Source organism: Apis florea, unplaced genomic scaffold, assembly GCF_048593485.1.
Source record: "Apis florea isolate Af1SG1 unplaced genomic scaffold, ASM4859348v1 contig_2897_pilon, whole genome shotgun sequence".
NCBI classification, from domain to species: domain Eukaryota; kingdom Metazoa; phylum Arthropoda; class Insecta; order Hymenoptera; family Apidae; genus Apis; species Apis florea.
The window spans coordinates 838,292-858,015 of record NW_028256665.1 but is presented as its reverse complement, the minus strand read 5'-3'; the positions used below and the strand labels follow the sequence as shown (position 1 = coordinate 858,015).

General features: G+C 41.4%; 1 protein-coding gene across 2 annotated transcripts in view; it reads right to left on the bottom strand.

Moving 5' to 3' along the window:
* The window catches only part of LOC100870080 (alkaline phosphatase), a 186,861-nt gene that overhangs the window by 164,742 nt on the left and 2,395 nt on the right, over positions 1 to 19,724 (bottom strand). For both annotated transcript variants that reach the window (XM_086907472.1, XM_031918988.2), the window contains exon 2: positions 1,782 to 2,032. In XM_086907472.1, the coding sequence (XP_086763598.1) occupies positions 1,782 to 2,032 (251 nt within the window). The remainder of the gene's footprint in view (positions 1 to 1,781; positions 2,033 to 19,724) is intronic.

Genomic DNA, 19,724 nt, shown 5'->3' with positions numbered 1-19,724 from the left:
ACGAAGGGGAAAAAGAAAACCATTCTTAAATTAATTGCTCGAGTGATTTTTGGCGGCGAAAAAATTGAATCGAAAGGATCGCATTATGTACATTTTCCAAGGTGATTGAAGAAGGGATCCGTAGAAGTTGGTCCACGCGTGGGGGAAAAGCTCGATTACGTCGGTCGGGCGTAATAAGCAAGTCCGTAACCGATGTCGGGGACGAAAGCTGGAAATCCCCGATAAAGTTTGTCGGGCACGCGAGAGCTCGGTTATATTTCGGATGGAAAAGTGGAGGCGCGCGCGCAAAGGAGTAACCGGATGCAAATTGGATTACGCGAGGCGAAATAAATGCAGTGGCGTGCGAATGTGTGCCGAACAGGGAGGAAATTTACGGCACGGTGCGTATTATGCGCCCCTCGTCGTCGAGCTCGACTTTTACTACGAATTACCCGTGTCTCCGCTCGCAAAAGAATTTGCAATCACCGCATCTCGTCAAACGAATGAAAATTCGGATCGTGTAAACAGAATTTCCTCCCCCGTTGTGCGTGAACGTTGTGTGTACAAGACGAAAACAAAGATAAAAATCTTCTTTCCTTTTTTCATCTCGATTCAACGAAACATGTTCCGAAACGAGAGAAGAAACGTTCGATCTTTGAGAAGAGAATTTCTGGAAACTGATATTCGCTGTCCTCCTTGCGAATGTCCGACAACGGAGCGTAAGGATCGTTTCTCTACGTTAACGATAGGAACAACTCAAGCTCTTTCTAATCGTCCCTCCGATCAACCTTTCTCATTTCCGCTCGTTTCGTTTGCCCCCTCCGTGTGATTATGAAGCGAAACGTATCACCTGTGCAATTCGTCGTCAATCCCCGCGGTCACAATTCCAAATTGACCAACTACGTTCAAATATTCCAACACTCGCCCTCTCCCCTCCTGTCCCTTCTAATTAGTTTCCACTGTCCTTCGAATCGGCCCCGATAAATGGCGACGACACGTCGCGGTGAGGGCGATCGAATTCGAAAGAGCTTTCGCGAGAGATTTGGAAACGAGGACGGGTTCATTGCGACGAGAAGGTGAATTGGATGGAATGTACAATTGGAAAAAAGAAACTAGGGAGGGAATAAGGTTGATAAGCCGGAGGCGTTGGGGGATATCGGTGTTTCCATTGGATCTCGCCTCTCTCTGGAGATGCTCGTTTACATGGACGTGGTAATAAGCCACGCTCGAGTGCACCTTCTCGAAAGGAACGTTATTGGAGAGTTTCTCGTGGAAATTCGTGTTTCGAGTAGAAGAAAACGGATACTTGATTACGATGCGTCGCGAATCAGACGGATTGTTGACATTTGATGGATTTCCATTTTCGATGGAGCAAAAACCTGAGAGAGATGAGAAATTCGCGGGAAGAGATAAGATGAAAGATAGATCCGACGCTAACCGCGTTTAACAGCCCCCTCCGAATTACACGTTTCAGAGACAGATATATAAATCGTGCTCCTCGGTGAAAACAAAGGACAGCGATGCGTCATGGAGAATAATACGCGGCGTTAATAATAGGAAACGCTGCAATGCGTGGTGGATGTAGCTCGCAGCTTGGAAGTGTTAACTCGTTGAAAATAAATTGCGATAACTCGTTACGAATCCGTTATATCCGCAAAATATCGGCCGCAACGATTTATAATTAACCCTCGAAACAAAGGATCTCGTGGTTCGTTTTACCAAGGAAATCTGGAAGGATTTCCTCGACTCGAGAGCAGGGCAGAGGAAGAGAGGATGAGAACAGAGAGAAAAAGAGGACTCACCCTTGCCAGTGCCACGGCTGGAAAGCTGTCCCACGCGAGTTGCGCTTCCTCGCCCGTGTTTCCATGACGTTGACCCGAGAGGATCCTCGCCGCCGTGAGAGTGCTCATCCCCATTCCGTCGCCGACGAAGAGAACGACGCCCCTCGCCACGCCGCCCGCTGGCGCGCTCCCGCTCGCGCTCCAAGTCGCAGCCGACGCGCGAATACGCCCTTCGATCGCGCGTGTCGCACCCTCGTACCATGCCACCCTCTCTGCGAACAGAAATGTTTCCTCGCTTCAGTCTGCGCTCAACTACGCCTGTCTTAATTCATCTGATCCACACCGCGCTATTTCTTGGGGAAAAATTCGTCGGGATTTTTTTACCGGAAGAAGAGATCGGAAGTGTTTCTCTTTCGATCACCACCGGTTTTTCGTTAGATTCGAGAGAAATGAGGCGGGTGTATTCGAAAATTTCGTCGCGAGGATTTCGAGCGGATATCTTAATTGAATCTGTCGGCCGACTCGTTTTACTTTCGAGAAAAGAAGCGAAAGGTGTGGCGCTTCCGATCACGAGGGGGACGTTTCGCGCGATTAGATAAATCAAATCGATGGCGAGATGGGGAGAGAGAAGTTGGAGTTGGAAGTTGCCTCGATGGGGTAAGTTGGGCGAATTTGGAATGATTTGGGTTGGCCAAAATATCGCCAGAAGCGCGTTAACCTGAACGACTCTCAGTTTCCTACCAAGATTCCTACGTCGTTACGATTTGACCCTAGGAGCACGCTAGGTTGCCGACTAGTAGCCGCTAATGGCCAAGTTTAAACCGTATCGCGGGTCGAACCCGCATTTCCATGAAAGCAAGACCCGATACGAGTCGCCTCTGTGATTAACTCCAACTCGTATCTTCTCTCGGATGAGTGAAAAAAAAAAAAAAAAAAACCAATTTTGAAAATTGTTACGTCTCGCTCGACACGATCTCGTTTCAATGCGACCATCTTCGTTTTATATATCGTTCGAGGGGAAGGATCAATATAGAGGAGAGTGTAAATTCCCGTCCTCGAATATATATCGATCGTGCGAAAATTTTCATAAACACGTACGTTTCGAGGCGGATAATTAATTTAAATTGAATAGAAGGACGCGGATTAAAACGAATGAAATTTCGCGTAACCAAGTTTAATTTCTATTTGGGTGGGAGCGCGAATAGAATCTCGGGCATCGTTCGAGATATGAAAATTTTGTAAATCTACGGATCTCGCTCGTACAGTTAAAACGACAAAACCGCGTTTTCACCCACCCGCCTCGTTTCGATTAATCCGCCGAAAAACAAGGGAACGAAATTTATAAATACCGGTGAAATTTTCGCATTAAACGTTCAACCGTTTAATATCCTTAATTATCCCCTCCTCTTTTTAATCCCCGACGAATCGTTTCGCGATCGATCGATTTCCCTCGAAAAAACGGATTGCCTCGTTGAATTTATAATAATCGAGCGTGAAAACGATCGATACGAAACCGTATTCGCGCTTTTCCGGCTGATAAAAATTGGCAAAGAGAGAGAAAGTTTGAACGTATTCGGCGTCGAAATATTTTTACCGCGTTCGTTCCGGCCGTTGTTCTCTCTCTCTCTCTCTCTCTCTCTCTCTCTGTCCGTGTCGTTAAACCGAGCAGTGAAAATTTGATCCCCCTTCTGAGGAGGAGGAGGAGGAGAGGCAGAGATTTACGATGGCCGGAAGGGGGGCGATAGGAGGAATTTATTTCACTTGCTTCGCTGATATTTGCGAGTGCACCGATCGAAATCTCGTTTGTACGCGAGCGTCGGCCAAACACGTTCATAAATAAATACACGTGTCAATAATTCCGGCGAGACGCGCACACGCGTGGCATGGATTCGGTATAATTGAAATTTAATTACCAGGAACTGGCGCGTCCGATCACGGGTTGGCGATCTACGGTAGTTTGATACGAAACATGCGGGTATCGTGGACGCGATTCTGGACGGGATTCGCGATATAATTTCAATTGTGACAAAACTATGAGCAACTTTGCGAGATTTCCCTTCTCTCGACCAGTGATTCACAGTAATTCGCATGCCGACGATATTTATTTATACGTTTGATTTTTGCGAAATATGAATAGATCCCTAACCTCTTTATAATCTTATATAAAGCGTGGAATAATGTATTGATCGAATGATTGGATTTTTCTCAGATTAAACCGTGAGATCGTGAATCGAATTAGTCGTTTCAACAATCGTGGCGATAGAAATATTATTTTCAAGGATTAGTTCGAGCGAAGAAGAGTTCGATTTTTCCTTATCGAATAACGAAATTATTTCTACTCGTTAAGAAATTTAAGATAGAGAGAAGGCCACGTCATTGAGATTTTATCCTGACAAACCGAGAATTCATCTATTAAAATAGTCGCACGACGCAACAACGATATAGACTTTCGAACGTTCGAAAAATTTTCTTTCTTTGCGAAGATAAAATATTAAGATATAGAAATTTTATACGTTAATTTATCCGTGAATTTGTTTCACCGAACGGGAAATGGTGGAGTTATTGGTTCGAGCGAAAAAGGTCTGGAGTGCAAAGGGTTAAGTTGGAGCGAGCGGTTGATTTATCGCCAAAGGAAATATCGAAGGAGGTACGGTTCGCGTGATACAGGTCCGTCTGTGGTCAGACACGCGTTGCGCTCGATACATTGTGATTTATTCGAGTTTTTCGATATTACGAATCTTACCGATCTTAAAAAGGAAAATCGTACGAATGTTTGCGAGCGGAATGAAAGTTAAATTAATGGATCGAATTGCGGAACGAGTATGGGAAAGTTTGTTGGCAAGAAAGGTCGCTAATGAAATAGCGAAGACTTGGATAGAGACTCGTAGCGGATAAGATAACCGCACGAGCGTAATGGTGGAAAGCTTGGAATATTAATAACGCGACTTGTAATATCGATAAGAAGCTATCGAGGAACGAAAGAAAGATGAAAGAAAAGAGATCGTGAAAGGAACACCCCGTTCAGAACTTTGGATAACTTTGAGAAAGTACTAGGATCCTATCCGAGGAAAAGAAGAACTCGTAGGAGGATAAATGGTTTTAACGGAGAGTCGACACGAAAGGAAGAAATAATTTTTTTTCAAAAAATTTGAATCCCTCGTTTCACGATATTCCAAACATGTTCCCCACGAGTCGATCCTCGCGAGACCAACAACAGAAAAATCTAAATCTTTCCTTTCGAAATCCTCAAAAATCTATATCTAAGGACGTTTCTTTTCCTCCCTTAAAAAAAAAATTTCTTAATCGCAACTTTTTCCTCCGAAACGCTCGAGAATTCGCGATATTTCAAGTTTGACACTTGGAACAGTGTCGATGAGACGAGTTTCCCTCCCAACGATATACACGGCGAAAGAGGGAGCGAGCTTAATCCCCTTTCCTACCTTTTCATTCCTTTTAAAATTAAACGCGCCGCTTTAAATCTCGCATCGACGCGAGCGAGACAAGTGGAAAAACTTGGAACAATATGACGTCGAAATGGGAGGAAAAAGAAAAAGGAAAAAAAATGTTGGAGCAGAAGAAGAAGAAGAAGAAGAAGATCAACAACGTTATCCTTGTTCCCCGAAAGGGAGGAAAAATAGGACGAGCAACAATTTCCGTGGTATCTCGTTGCGCGATCCACCGGAAATTTTCCCTGCCGAGATTAGAGCGCGGAATAAATCGAGTTTGCGGTCGATCGTGGCAAGATCCCGTAATTCACGACCTAACTTATTATTATAGCGTTGTCGCGAGGCGAGGGCCGTGTAGTTTAACGTAGCAGATCGAGCAGAGTCGGCTTCACGGTTGTGAATTCTTGCCGATGCTTACCCCGCAGCTGTAACCTACTTCCTTTGACGAGAGGAGAACCGGACGGCGGAACCGGATGCGAATATCGTTATCGGCGCGACGCGGACGGCTTTCTTTCGCCGCCACCTTTTTTCTTTTCTTTTTTTTTTTTTTCGCCATCTCTACCTGCAATTTTAATTACGCCACCGATCCAACCTCGCTGCCTCTCGCTATTTCCTTCGCTTTTTAAGCGAGATCTTTTTTCTCTCTCTCTCTCTCTCTTTTTTCTTGTTCCTTTTAAAGCGAAATACGGATTCGGAAATTAATGAAAAGGAAATGGGAAAAAGGAACGATAATGGTTAACTTTGATATCGAATTTCAAATTTCGAGTACAAATTGGAGGTTGCGTAAGAATTGGAATTTCTTCTTGCGTCCACGTGGTATCGTTTCTTTTTTTTTTTTAAAGGTGTAATTTCGCGGATCGAAGAAGAAACGTTTCTCGCGCTAATGGTCTCATCAAGAATTCTGTCTCGGCGGAAGATAATTGGTATCGGCAAAGGTATCTCAAATAATCCCGTCTTTTGAGTTTCCCGCCGGTGAACACACGCTAATTAGTTAAACACTTTGCCGGTCATAATTAATACGGTCCTAATGAATATTCGCCAACGGGATCAAGTTGCGCCAACTTGCTCGCCAAGTTTGCTCCGACACGAACCTGTTTCATTCCTCCAGGGATTCCTCCGTAAAACTTTGCCGGGTTACCTCTCGCGGAATAGCCTGCGCGAGAAAATGAGAACGGCCGCCAGTTCGTTTCGTACAGATCCTCTCTCGAGATCGATAGGGGAAAAAAAAAAAAAAAAAAGAAAAACAATCGAACGAAAGCGGATAAATTCGTTACACGAGTCAAAAATTTTTCGTTCTCGTGGCGTTCGATCGAAAGAATGCCGGAATATTTCTCGGCGCGAATGAAATACTCCAAGATCGACGAATCCGATATATTTTTACCCGATTTCTATTTATTCTGTCGCGCCCGTTTTGCCTGGGATAAATCCATGTGTTGGATCAGGCGTTGGATAGAAAAAAAAGGGGGGGGGGAAAGGATATTTATAGGCCGCGATACGAATCTCGAATTCGAGGGGAAACGATCACGCCGTTTATTTATCGCTATCGCGTTATCGTCGAGAGTTATCGCGGAAAGCTAAACCGAGAGCGCACGCAACAGCTTTGTCGTCGACGTTATCGTTCAACCACGCGGTTACTTTTTCGCGAAATGGAGCCGAATCGAGAGAGTACCAGCTTCTCGATTACGTGCCCTTATTTTATTTCGCCGACTTTCTACTCGGGAATAATCGAAAGAGGAAGAAAGGGAAGAAGGAAGGAAGAAAAATCTCGAAATTCGAAATTCAATGCACGGTTCGACAATGGATAAGATTTCATGAAAATCCGATGTCATCGTTCCTTTCTTCTTGGATGAAAGCTAAATACGCGATTCTCGAACGCGCGATAACCAAGTACGAGGATTGGAAAATCGTAAAATTTGAAATTCGAATTCCTAAACGCGGCCAAAGATTCTCCCAGATCTTGCGGGCTGGAATTTCTCCCGGTAACAACAACGCGCGTCTTACTTTCCCCCAAATATATATTCTCGCGCGCCACATATTTAGAAAATCGGTAAAATATCCTGTCCCGCGGGGAATTCGAACCGCGAGACTTATGCGCCATACGAACGTGGGAATACGAATAAACCTTTTCGGGTATCGCCTCGCCTTTCCAATATTTCGTTAAAGATGGCCGGTGAAAAGGGGCCGCGAATATTCGCCTCGATATTTCCTTCGTCCAATTACTTATTCTCGAATCGAAGGATTTAACGTGGATACGTTTATAATACAGGTTATTCGAGAGGCTTTCGAGAAAATTCGATAAATAATTTCAAGAATGTCAAAATTTACGATTTAAATTTCGACCGATCGAAACGGGAATGTTCAATTTCTATCTTCTCTGTTCGCTACTTTTCTCTCTCTCTCTCTCTCTATCCTGTTTTAATCTTTTCATTTGGCACTTCAAAAAAAAGCGAACGAATGTATCGAGTTAAACGTGATTTTCGAACGGTATTTTTTTTTTTTTTTTTTTTTTTTACATTGTGCATGTAATAAAACACAAGTGTACATAAAACACGAATGTATCTATTAATTTGAACGAAACGTGCTATCGTGATAAAAGCCAATATCAGGGATTGCTCATATTGAATCGGTTGTTATCGTTAATTAGAGATATCGGATGGGGGATTATTTTAGCCCCGTTCGTTACGAGTGACTGGCAATGAGATTCGCGTAGCGAAACGTCATGAAATGTCGCGGAAAGAGACGTGTATTTTAATTAAAAACGCAACGTGCAAAAGTATGGAGAGGGACGTTAGATTTAGCAGCAATTTTCGAGAAATGCTCGTTCTACGACGACATTCGCACGCGTGTGAAGTGTAAATTTTCTTCTTAAAATCTCTCGAGCGATACCTCTCTCTCTCGGTCGACTCTTCGATCTACAATGCAGAGCAGCCGGCAACTTGCTTTAAAACTCGCCGCCCCGGCATTACCATTTTCCACTTAAACGATGCGCAAGTTTTCCACCAGTGGCTGTCGATACAGGCCGCCCCTACGTCACACGTAGGCCGCTGCGACACGGATTGCCGGAATTCGGTGTATCTCAACTCGGCGTACGCTCAATTTAACAGAGTGTCACGCGTCAATTTATCCACGATAAAATACGGCGCGGCTCCCGTCATCTCCACGGAGTCGATTTGCGCTATTAATATGGATGCTCTAAAAATCACCGTAGCCTCGCCGAGAGATTTGATTGGACTTGCGTTTCTTTTTTTTCCCCCCTCCACGTTGCGCTCGATATTATATCGTTCGACGATCTTCGAAACCAAAGATTAAAAGTTGTCGTTAAAATATTATTCCACGTCTACTTTCTAAATTCTACGATATCGACCAATGCCTTTCCCATTTAGTTCTGTTTTATAGCTGGTTTCGAAAATCGATTCTAAGATCGCGCTTATTTCTTTAACAGAGATTCAAGAGAGAACGGTATTCACAGCTTCTTTAGTTTAGATTGGAACTTTTGTTCCGAGGGATCACTTGTAATTCTCTCTATCGACGTGCTTGGAGAAAGGAGATATAATTGCGGGATATCGATAACGAGAAACGAGATAATCGTGATTGTACGAAAGCACACAATAGCTCCGAAGTTAGACGTATCCAGAGTGGAAGAGAGGCGTAATATCCGAAACGTGGCTGTATATACGCGTATATACCACGCTATTCGGTGGTTGCGCGGAGGCCCCGTTGAGATATTAATTTACACGGACGAATTACAAGTTACACGTGTTCCCATTTCGGCATTACCGATCTCCTTGCGAAAATGATGTTATTATCGCCTTTACTTCAGACACGGGCCATCATTTGTATGCAAATCGATGCCCGAGAAAATCCTTTAACGCGATAATTTTCCCTCTCCTCTTAATCTCTCCGTTTTAATCGGGAGGAAAGAGGAACAAAAGCGAAGAAGAGAAATAGAAAGATACGTAGGAGAAAGAAAAGGGGAAGAGAGCGCGCGAAAAGAGAAAAATCAGGCTCTGGCATTCGCGCGGATAATTATCTCTCGTTACTCTCCACGTTACAACTCTCCCTTTCTTTCTTTTTCTTTTCCTCGTTGATAAATTGTTAGGGAAAATGCGGTCGGTCTATAAACCAGGGACGTGACTTAGAACTCGTTGCGGGAATAATCGGACGGACATCGCGGAAATAAAAGGCGAAACAAAGGCGGAAAAAGACGTTCGATGTATCGAATCCTATTCCTCGGCTTCGAATTTCAATAGCCGAGATCGATCGTGGAGAGCACCATTCTATCTCTTCTCTCCCACTCCATCTCTTTTCTTCCAATTGCCGAGAAAGAAAGCTCGAATACCGACAAGAAGGACAAGTGGAACTTAACTTCCTCTCGATCGAATCATTTACGCAGCGCCGCTTCCTTTTTTGCTCGACTTGTCGATAAAAGCGCGTAAACTAGTGGAGTAGCAGTAGTAGTAGCAAAAAAAAAACAAACGAAAAATACTCGTAACGGAGTGTCGACGACCAGTCTTCTCGTTTGATTCGAATGGAAAATCTGCATAAAAAAAATAAGCAGCCGCGGTTGAAACGAGGGAACACGATCGAGAAATTATTCACCACCAGTTAATTATTCGTATTTGTTCGTTTTTCGATCTTTGGTAAGCGGAAATGGAAATATATTATTTCGAAATACGATTCATCCCCGATTCGACGCATAATGATTCTGATACGATCGTAACGGAAAAATTTACATCGTAAGTAAGAATAATTTTAATAACGATGCGCTTGCTTGCTTGTAAATTTTACAAAACCCTTTTATGCAACTCCCCCATTGTTTCACATCGGTTCGCGTTTTCAAACCTGTTGAATCGAGAGTACGCGTTATGCGTACTCCGCGGGAAGCTTTATAACTGTGAATTTTTTACGCTTTTTGAAGTATAACCACGGTTCACCGATTATTTTTTATGCTTTTATTATGCTTTTTCACCGCTTTCTCCTGTCTCCATTGTACTAGTAGTACACGATTTTATAAATCAACTTATCGTTTCATTGTCATTTCGAAATATAATTTTCATCGTTTCTTTTTTTTTCTTCTTCTTCTTCTTGCGCGTTAATTTCGCGTTTCAAAAGCATCTAATATCCACGGTAATTCATGGACCAGCTAAGCTCCGTAGAAAGCAGAAGTTTATCCCGTTAAAACGTGCCGATATTACGAGAATGTTCTTCTTCTCTTATTATCACGATTGTTGGGTTGTAGACCGTGAAAATGGGATAATTTCTTATTAACGTGATTTTTATTATTAAAAACTTTTCTCCCGCTATGCGTCTCGAAATATATTTGACATTTTCCGCGAATATCACGTGGATCGGCTAACTAATAAGGCCAACGGCAAAATGGAAAATCCAGCAGAAATGTCCAATCGTAAATCGAGTACGTGACTGCGTCTGTTCCGTGTGGAAACACCATTTCCGGGATATTTACGAGTTGCAGCTATTAAACGTCACGGAGCCAACGTAAGGAGCAAATATTTTCTTCCGAAGATGCCATGCTCGTTCGTCATTCCCATTTCTCCTCAGACACGCGCAAATAAAGGGAATGAACAGAAGGTAGAAGAAGAATCGGAAAAATCACGAATTATGAAACGAGTGCTGAATTCACTGCTTGAAAAAAGGAAAAGAAAGAACAAGTTGTCATCGCCACAAAGAAAATCAAAGTTCTTAATAACGAGCTTCGACAAGCTCGAAATTATCGGATTCGTGACTGGGAGAATCGGCGGACGAGAGTTGAAATTGTGTATTGCAACTGCGTCTCGAGTTACGATGACAATGACTGCCAGGTTGTTGCAACAGGTTAAAGCGTAATTCGCGCAACGATACGCGCAAATAAATCCCTCGACTTTAATCCGAAGCGGAGAAGTTGCCGCGTCATTACGACACGAGCGCGGATATCAACGTTCCGGAAATGGCCGGATTGTGTCGTGGAGGGGTTAACGCGAACAAGGCGCGTCGTATATCACCGACATAAGCGTCGAGGGCGAAACTATAATATTATCTGTAACGAGGAGGAGAGGGAAACTCTTCGGGACGAATACGCGGGGATTTGCATGTTTCGGTTTCTCATCGAACGAGCCGTTTCTCGCTTGCGCAAACTCTGCCGCCCGTTAATTAACCTCGGTGAATTTAAAATGGCGCGCTCGTTTAACCGAGGCGAGTGTCAAATAATTCGAGAGATCACGCCGTGATCAGAGTTTGCGGATACGCGAGTTTGGAATTAAAAAGCGTCATCGCGCTTGAAAATATGACGCGGGAATGTTTCTTTCTCTGGTACGAGAGGGGTCGGGTGGAATAAATTCTCGTTCGATATCTCGACCGAGAAAAATTAAATCTCGCTCCACCCGCGGGAAAAATGGATGGAGGCATTGAGATCCAAATAACTTTTCTCGTCGATGAAAGATATATAAAATAAACCTGGCTTTTTTCCTCCCCCCTCTTGGCTTGAAAATCTGTTTCACGAATGGAAATATCGAACTGTTGAATCGAGTTGAATCGTTTTCGTTTCAATACCCTTCCTTCCCTTTTAATCAGAAAATTTTTCCTCCGATTCTTTTTTATACTATTATACATTTTTCCGAATCGCGATCTTACGATCGCCTCTTTTCTCGGCGGCGATCGAAAATTTTTTACCGCCGCTAAGCGTTATTTCAACAACGTTAATACGATACTTTCGAACGGTAGAAAACCATTGGATGGCTTTACCCGATTGTTACACTGAAATATCTCGAAGCTCGGAATTTCGTTAAAAGAAAAAACGGTTTAAACTCGCAATCAATTTCGAACTTTACCTGCTCGGAGGTAGAAAAAAAAAAGAAGAAAAAAAAAAAACACGAAAGGAAAAGCGCAGTACCAGCTTCGCAACGTTGAAACGCGAGTTGCAGCGATAAATTGACGCGAATCTTAAAACAACGGGGTTGCGATATCGCGAAATAATAAATTAAACTTTGTCACTGTCCGCTACGAAACTCCCGTCCATGATCGCGTGATATACTGCTTGCGCCAATAACACGAAAAAAGGAATACGCAAACTGCTACTATCCCTTTTATCTATCGAGCACCTATACTTGTTTCCGTTTGAGGTGAAGATAAAAGTCGAGATATCGAAATGGCGGATAAATGCTAACCGAAATGATAAACGGCGTACGCAAATGGACTTATAAATCTTAGAAAACGCCTTAACGGAAGTGACTCGCCTCTTCCTCCCTCTCGAGTTTTTTCGCTCGTTGTTAACAATCCGATACTTTTATCGTCTCGAGGAGGAAAAATTGGAATCATTGACGTAGACTAGGTACAATTTCGATCAAGCCTGGATCAAATTTCGATGGAATATCGATCCGTATCCGTATCTTGCGTTCGTATCGCAAATTGAATCCATAGGAAATGATATTAGAATATTACAGCAGCTCTCGGCTTCTCCGGTTTGGTTTCGTATTTTATTCGTCGAACCGCGCGAGTATTCGATTGAATTCAAGATTGCTAATATCGTAATTGGGTCGTTCGATCCTCTGAATAATTTTAAACGAATTTCATCACGTATCGAGAATATGCACGCGATCCGAATTCGCAAATCAAAAACAGAAATTCGTCGGACAACATCGCGTCTCGATCGTAAGCTAACCAGACAAATATCACACGTCCCACCAGACACTCCGGAGAGACTATCGATATTTACCCTTTGCACTCGTGTATCGCCGTATACTCTTCATCCTATACTTCATCATTATACATATATTATTAGCAAATATATGTATAATATAATTACACTCTTGTTACTTGATTGATAACTTTCTTAAAAATAAATACAAAGGATTAAGACAATCCACCTCATCTCGATCTTTCGCGATTTACACAAAATGGCGTTTCGTTCATCGGCCATTTAACAATTTAATCAATGGAAATAATTGGAACAAATACATCCGATCGTTATATTACGAAACACTCGGCTCGCAGTAACTTATCCTTGGGAAAGGGTAATACGCGTGACCAATTAATCTCGAGTGACGCGTGTAATCACGAGATCTAGAAATCCAAGGGGAATGGAAGCACAAACGGGTCGAAATAAGGAGAAGCATCGGAACGATTCGCTTACGCGATAGCGCAAATATTTACAGACCAGGATTAGGTACGATGAGTAATTACGTCACGCAAAGGGAAGAAGAAGCTCGTCCGCGAAAGACCGAAGGTAATTAACCACCGATCCGAGCTAACCTAACGCCTCGTAATTTACCATAAACTTCTCCCTTGTTTCCGATATTTTATAAGTTTTCTTATAAAATCTCGATCGATCGACGAAGGAGATATTATTGTTCGAATATTCGAACAAATATTATTCCTCTGCAAAACTATCTATGGTAAATTTAACGTGGTTTTCGATTTTTTCGAAGGTATTTTTTTTTTTCCCCTCTCTTTTCGAGACGATGCAAAAAAAAAGAAGAAGAAAGAGAAAAAAGCATGTAAGTAAAATGTTACCTTTCCCAGTAACCAGTGAAACAACCGAAGTATAAAATGTTTTGGTACACTTTCTATCGAGCCAACTGGAGCGAGATATCCCTTTGACTTGAAAAAGCCTCTTTCAACGTATCTTGATGTATTTCGAATTTTTCCTTTTTTTTTCTTTTTTTTTTTTTTTCTCTCTTTCATTTTCATTCTTTTTCACACCGGCAGAAGAAACGCAATACGAAGGTTGGAACGAAGGAAGAACGAAAAAAATGGCGTATGATACTCTTCACTCGTTAAATATCACTCGCGAAAGAGTTTCGTTCTTGAAAATCTCTCTTCTTGTCCAGCGAAAAGTAGGAGGGAAAAATTGATAACAACGGTCCCCGTTACGCGGAAGTTACAAACGCGTTTCGAGAAAGGAAGAAGCATGACAATCGACGGTCAACTTCGTAACAAGTAAGCTGGAGTTTAAGGAGAAGAAGTACGGATGACATTACGGGCGCGAATAAAACTGGTGGAACTTTGGAGGGAGGGTTGCATCGCGATAGAGAACTCGATAGCGGCGTTATATTGGAACTCGTGGAAAAGTTGTGGAACGCGTAAAAGATTCAACGCGTTCCAAGTCATTTGTGAATCGCGATCGCGTTTTCCGTTAATCGTCGTTCCTTTCGATCGGACTGAAACTGAGCCGAGGCAAGTGATATAAAAAAATGGAAACGTTTGCTTGCTGGAGGATTGCTTGAAGGGGATCGAACCGACGATACTCGCGTCGAATTGGATTGGGAGCGTAATGCCCGCGTAATTATCCGGAGTAAACGTCACGAAAGGGTGTATTGGAGAGGATCCCGTGACTAGTCGTGACTTAGACAGCTGAATCGGGTTATATCGGGGCGGAGAGAAGGTAAAGGAGATAAAAGCTAAGCCCAACCCCATTACCCGTAACGATCTTTTTGCCTCGGTTACGACCACCTACGTCCTCGAAACGAAGGGAAGGAAGGAGGAGCGGAAAGGGAAGGAGGTACAAAAGCTTGGGTATAAGAAAAAGGGAGAAGGGTGAAGAGTAAAGAAAAAAGAAGAAAAAAAAAAAAAAAGAAAGGAGGAGGAGGAGGACGGGGAAAAATGAAAATTATGTGGCGCGTTGCATCCGCTCGGCTGTAATGGACTAGCCGCGATCATTACTGCTAATGGAGATTAAATGAAAACCGAAAGGAACGTCATATACGTATTATACGGATCGGGATGAATCTTTAAACGTTGATGGACGTCAAAGAAGAGATAATTATCGACCTGCCCTCTATGATTAAACGTTTCTGAACACGTGCGAGAATTAAAAGAGCGAACAGTGTGGGAAATTCGTTACTATTTATTCGAACGAGAGAAGAATTTATAAAGTAAGAAAGAATTTAAAATAACCGCACGAATTTTCTTTAAATCTCCCCCTCCTATGTTTTTCATTTCCATCGATTATTGAATTAACTCGAAGAATCGCGCCTCTCGAATAAAATCAATAATGTAACGTTTAATAATAAGGATCAAGCGCGAAAATATATAGCTCTTAGACCGATCTTCAACGACGATTTATGCCAACGTAAAACCCTGCGAATGCGCATATCAACGGCGTAAAAGTGTCATATGCATTTTCCATAAAGCCCGTATCATCGGAAATAGCTTGCAACTCCGAGAAAATCTTGGAAACATTTCGTCGTGTTACGAGTTTGCGGGAAAGTTGGAGATCCTAACGAAAAATTAGGTTGAAGTTTTAGGGATAAGTTTGAAGGATAGAAATGGAAGCGTATTCATTCGAATCGTGATCATTGTTACGAGCTATAATTACTTTCTGTTCAATGATAAAACTAGGACGGTTACCGCGACAAATATCTCGTCTCTCTGTAATTCTATCGCGATAGCTTACGGTTATTCCTGCCATCGGAATAATTTCAAAATCGAAAGCGTCGAAATTTTTCGTTAATTTCATTTTATTCCTTAAATTCCATTCACCCGTTGTATGTCTCTCGTACGTAGAAAGTTGCAAATTACGCTCGAATATTAATGCGAATTATCAACGATTATACAAACGTATAAACAAATATCTGTTATTTTAGGATTAATCGATAGAATATCTGGCACGTTCGTAAATTGAACGAAATTTCGTTAAGCCAAACCAGCTACACGCAATTACAAAAATGAATGCTCCGATGCTTCCAACGCAAATGCACAGGTACAGAGATATATATATATATATATATACATCACACACGTATCATTCATTATCGTTGAAACAACGGTCAGATTGTAATCACGGATGCGATGGATTGTAGCGAACCTTCTAATTGTATCATGCGGCTAACCATTAAACGCCTCCTAGTAGAAGCTCATAATTATAGGCCTATTTTCATCTGCTACCGTAATTAACGATTCTTATGCCACGCACGTGTGTTAAGTACAAGCAATAATCCGCCCCCTCAAAATTGGCGTAGGGAAGATTACGGCAAAGATTACGGACGAACGATGTACGATCTAGATTTCGTAGACTCGTGTCTGAACTCTCTAATCACCCGGAGGATCTACCAAGATGGAGCGAATCTCGGATACACCTCTTATCTGTGACGTGTAGCGAGCCCGCGCGTTTCATTCCGTACGATTAGAAGAAAAAACACGACAACGAATAGATCGAGTCTTCCCGTTATAATAAAAATTTTGATAGAGTTCCCATCCTGTTGTGTATATCCTGCGTAGAATATAATATTGGCTCGAGTCGACGTATACTATACGATGTATAAATCCTCATTATAAAAGTTTGATTCGATCAACTGGTACGTATAATGGGAAAAAATGAAATACAGGAAAAAGTTAAAGTCGCTTTTATGTTCAAACTTGTTAAGCATTCTCGAGCATACGTAAGCTTCGAAAGGAACGCAAGGAAGTATGAAGAAGAAAATAGTTATCGGACGTCAAAGTTGGATTATCCGGGATAATTTGTGGCTGCGTGTTTCAGAAATGTGAAACGGAGAAACTCTCTCTCTCTCTCTCTCTCTCTCTCGTATTATTGCGTAGGAAAAGTTAAACAAGCTTTCACCCGTATTCGCTTGCATAATAAGCTTCCTTATAGGCTTAGAAAATTGTGTCTTAACTTTTTTTAATATATTGGACACTTTCTCGATTCCTTTTAGTCTATTTTTCTTCCAAAATTATATTTTTATTCGCGCTAAAAAGTCGGAATACTAGAAGAATAAAATTTGCATCCTCCGTCAAGGACGAGGAATCGAGAGCGAAATGGGAGAAAATTCGTAGAGGGAAATTTTCAACGTGAAAATTTTATTTCCATCTTTGCCAAATTATTCAATTCTGTCTCGATCGAATGCGCGGAAACACATTGTCCAACGGGGGTCAAGTGTCTAATTTCCGCTCTCTCTATCCTCGACTTACTTCGATGCAAGGATACACAGCGGAGATCGCACGAAGCGTTCATGAATCTCGGAAACCACTGGTTGGATAGCGTCGACAATCTGGCGAACAATCGCCAACCCCGACTAAACGATCCAATTTTAGACGTGGAAGAAACACTCGCCGATCACTCTCGTCCGATCGAACGAAAGGAGAGGAGAACTCTCGAAAAGATTCGAATTGAACGCGGTTTTATCGCGAGACTCGGTTGTTGAAACGCAATTCGGGGAAGGAAAGTTACGAATTACTCGGACGAAATATCTGCGTGGGAAAGAAGATACCGTGACGTGATATAATCAAATATACAACCGGAAAACTTTCGTATCCAAGCTTCACGGAATAAAACTTTTTTCATTTGACGTAAGTTAGCCCCATAACTGTGCCTGAACTCGACTTAATCTTCAAAGATAGGGCGGGAAAACTTATAGTATAGAACAAATTCGTTCTAATTAATCGATACGCTTTACGTATTAGATCAAGTCACATTCGCGCGTAAATTCGCTCTTGTAAAAAGATTCGAATCAAATTAGTGGTAATGAAAGAATTAGGAAGAAGATGGAAGGGATTAATTTTTTAAAGCCGCAAAGCAAGAGTTAGAACATCAGTTGTACGATGAAATTTCTATTATCCCGGTAGAATCTGGTAGAAGCGTGAACAAATTGCGAGCATTTATGCTCACTGGTAGATAAACTCCAAGGTAAACTAAGCTGGCACGCGTTACGAGCGTGACGAGGCGAAGTTTATTAATCTTCCGCTTGGCTCGTGTAATGGAGCGAAATTAATTGACCAAGAGTCAGCCACACACCATTGTGAAATTTCACCTTGCCCGATCCTTTTCTCCCCTTTTTCCCCTCGTGATCGATATCGATATCATTTTCCGCCGTTAACATTTTAACGCAACAATTATGCTTAATAGAGTGGGCATAATGTTTGGTTTAAATAATCGAATTTCGGTGTCGATTATTAAATTAAAACGTTAGATATCGGGGAAAATGGTGCGATTAGGCGTGAACAGAAAATAGATTAAAATTTATATCAAAGGAAGTATTGTTTTAACTTTACTAACTTCGTTTTTATTTTTTCTCAACTCGGTTTTCCCCGTTTCAAAAAGTTGATTTATATTTTATGTTTTCAATTTCTATTCCTTTCATACGCAAAATAATCGAATATTTTATGACGTTTATCACAGGATTTTCAAAAAAAATATAAATCGTGAAAAGACATAAATAAACAATCCCGTAAACAGAATGTATTCCTAAATTTAACCTATTTCGTATTTCATACAATATAATATACAAAAGCGGCATTAAAAATACGAAAAACTTAGTCATTCGTCGCAAGATCTATGATCTAAGATTATTATTCAGTTCTGTGTAAAGTTATTACGCGAAGTATGTATGTATTTAGGGCAAACTCGTATGTAAAATATAATTTGTATTCTATAGTAGATACGAGTAAGACGCGTACCTATTTGCAAAGCTTTCTACGGGATTTTGTACAAATCCAAAATGTAGGTTATGAGATCACATACAAGTATATAACTTGGTGGGTGCATTTCAAAATATTCTAGTTATTGTGTATTGTCTACTCAGAAACTATGTATTTTGTTCTCAGAAATATTGCTTAGCCAAAACGATGGCTTTTACGAGATGAAAGTTGTATGGATTCTCTGGTTTCCAGAGAATCGAACGTATTAGATTCAAATTGTTCTCGATTCTACATGTATTTGCATCGCCGATTCGTGTGCGAGCGATTAAAAAATAAAGAAAAAATTAAAAAATAGACGTGAATCGAGGTTTATCCCAGCAAGAAAAATAGAAATGGACAAAGGGCTAATACATTTTTTAGCGGTCGATCGTGGTAGTACACGATGAGAACATCACAATACGATTCGATTGCATTCACACACGAACAAAGCGATACCGAACGCAGATTTGATCGATTCGTAAAAATTCGCCGGCTTAAAGCGATCCCATTCACTTAACTTTAGTGTACAGCTGCGAAAGAATTGCTACGAATCACATTCGTTACGATACATTGAGTTAGAAAATACTCGGCAACAAAATCTGAGAGGTAGAAAAAAAAAGATTCAATGCTTTTGTGGATGGATAAATCATTTGATCGAATAATAATGCGAAACAAAGTTGACGAGAATTGAATAAAAATATAATAACGTTTAATATAAAATAATTGAATTGTATTGTTGTAACCAAATGCAACAAATAAATCTACTAGGAATAAAAAGTTGAAACTCGCAAAAAACGTGACATGTTATCTATTGTCTGAGTCCCGTATAAAATCAAACCTTTCGATGACGTGTTACAAGAAAATTTTGCTTGGAAAAAACAAAAAAGTAAATAACGAATTGAAAATCTTCGATAAAATTGATAAGAGGAAATATCGATTTCAATTTCGTTGCGCAAACTATGCGAATATTTATAATTCATGTAGTTGAATACATTGTATGTATAACTTTGTTATGAAACTGTAAAGCCATTACAATTTACATTGCGCTAAAACGCGGCAACGTACATACAAACCATGCATACTCTCGTTCACGCATTGTGGTTTATCAAAACCAGCTATACCTGCTGCGAAG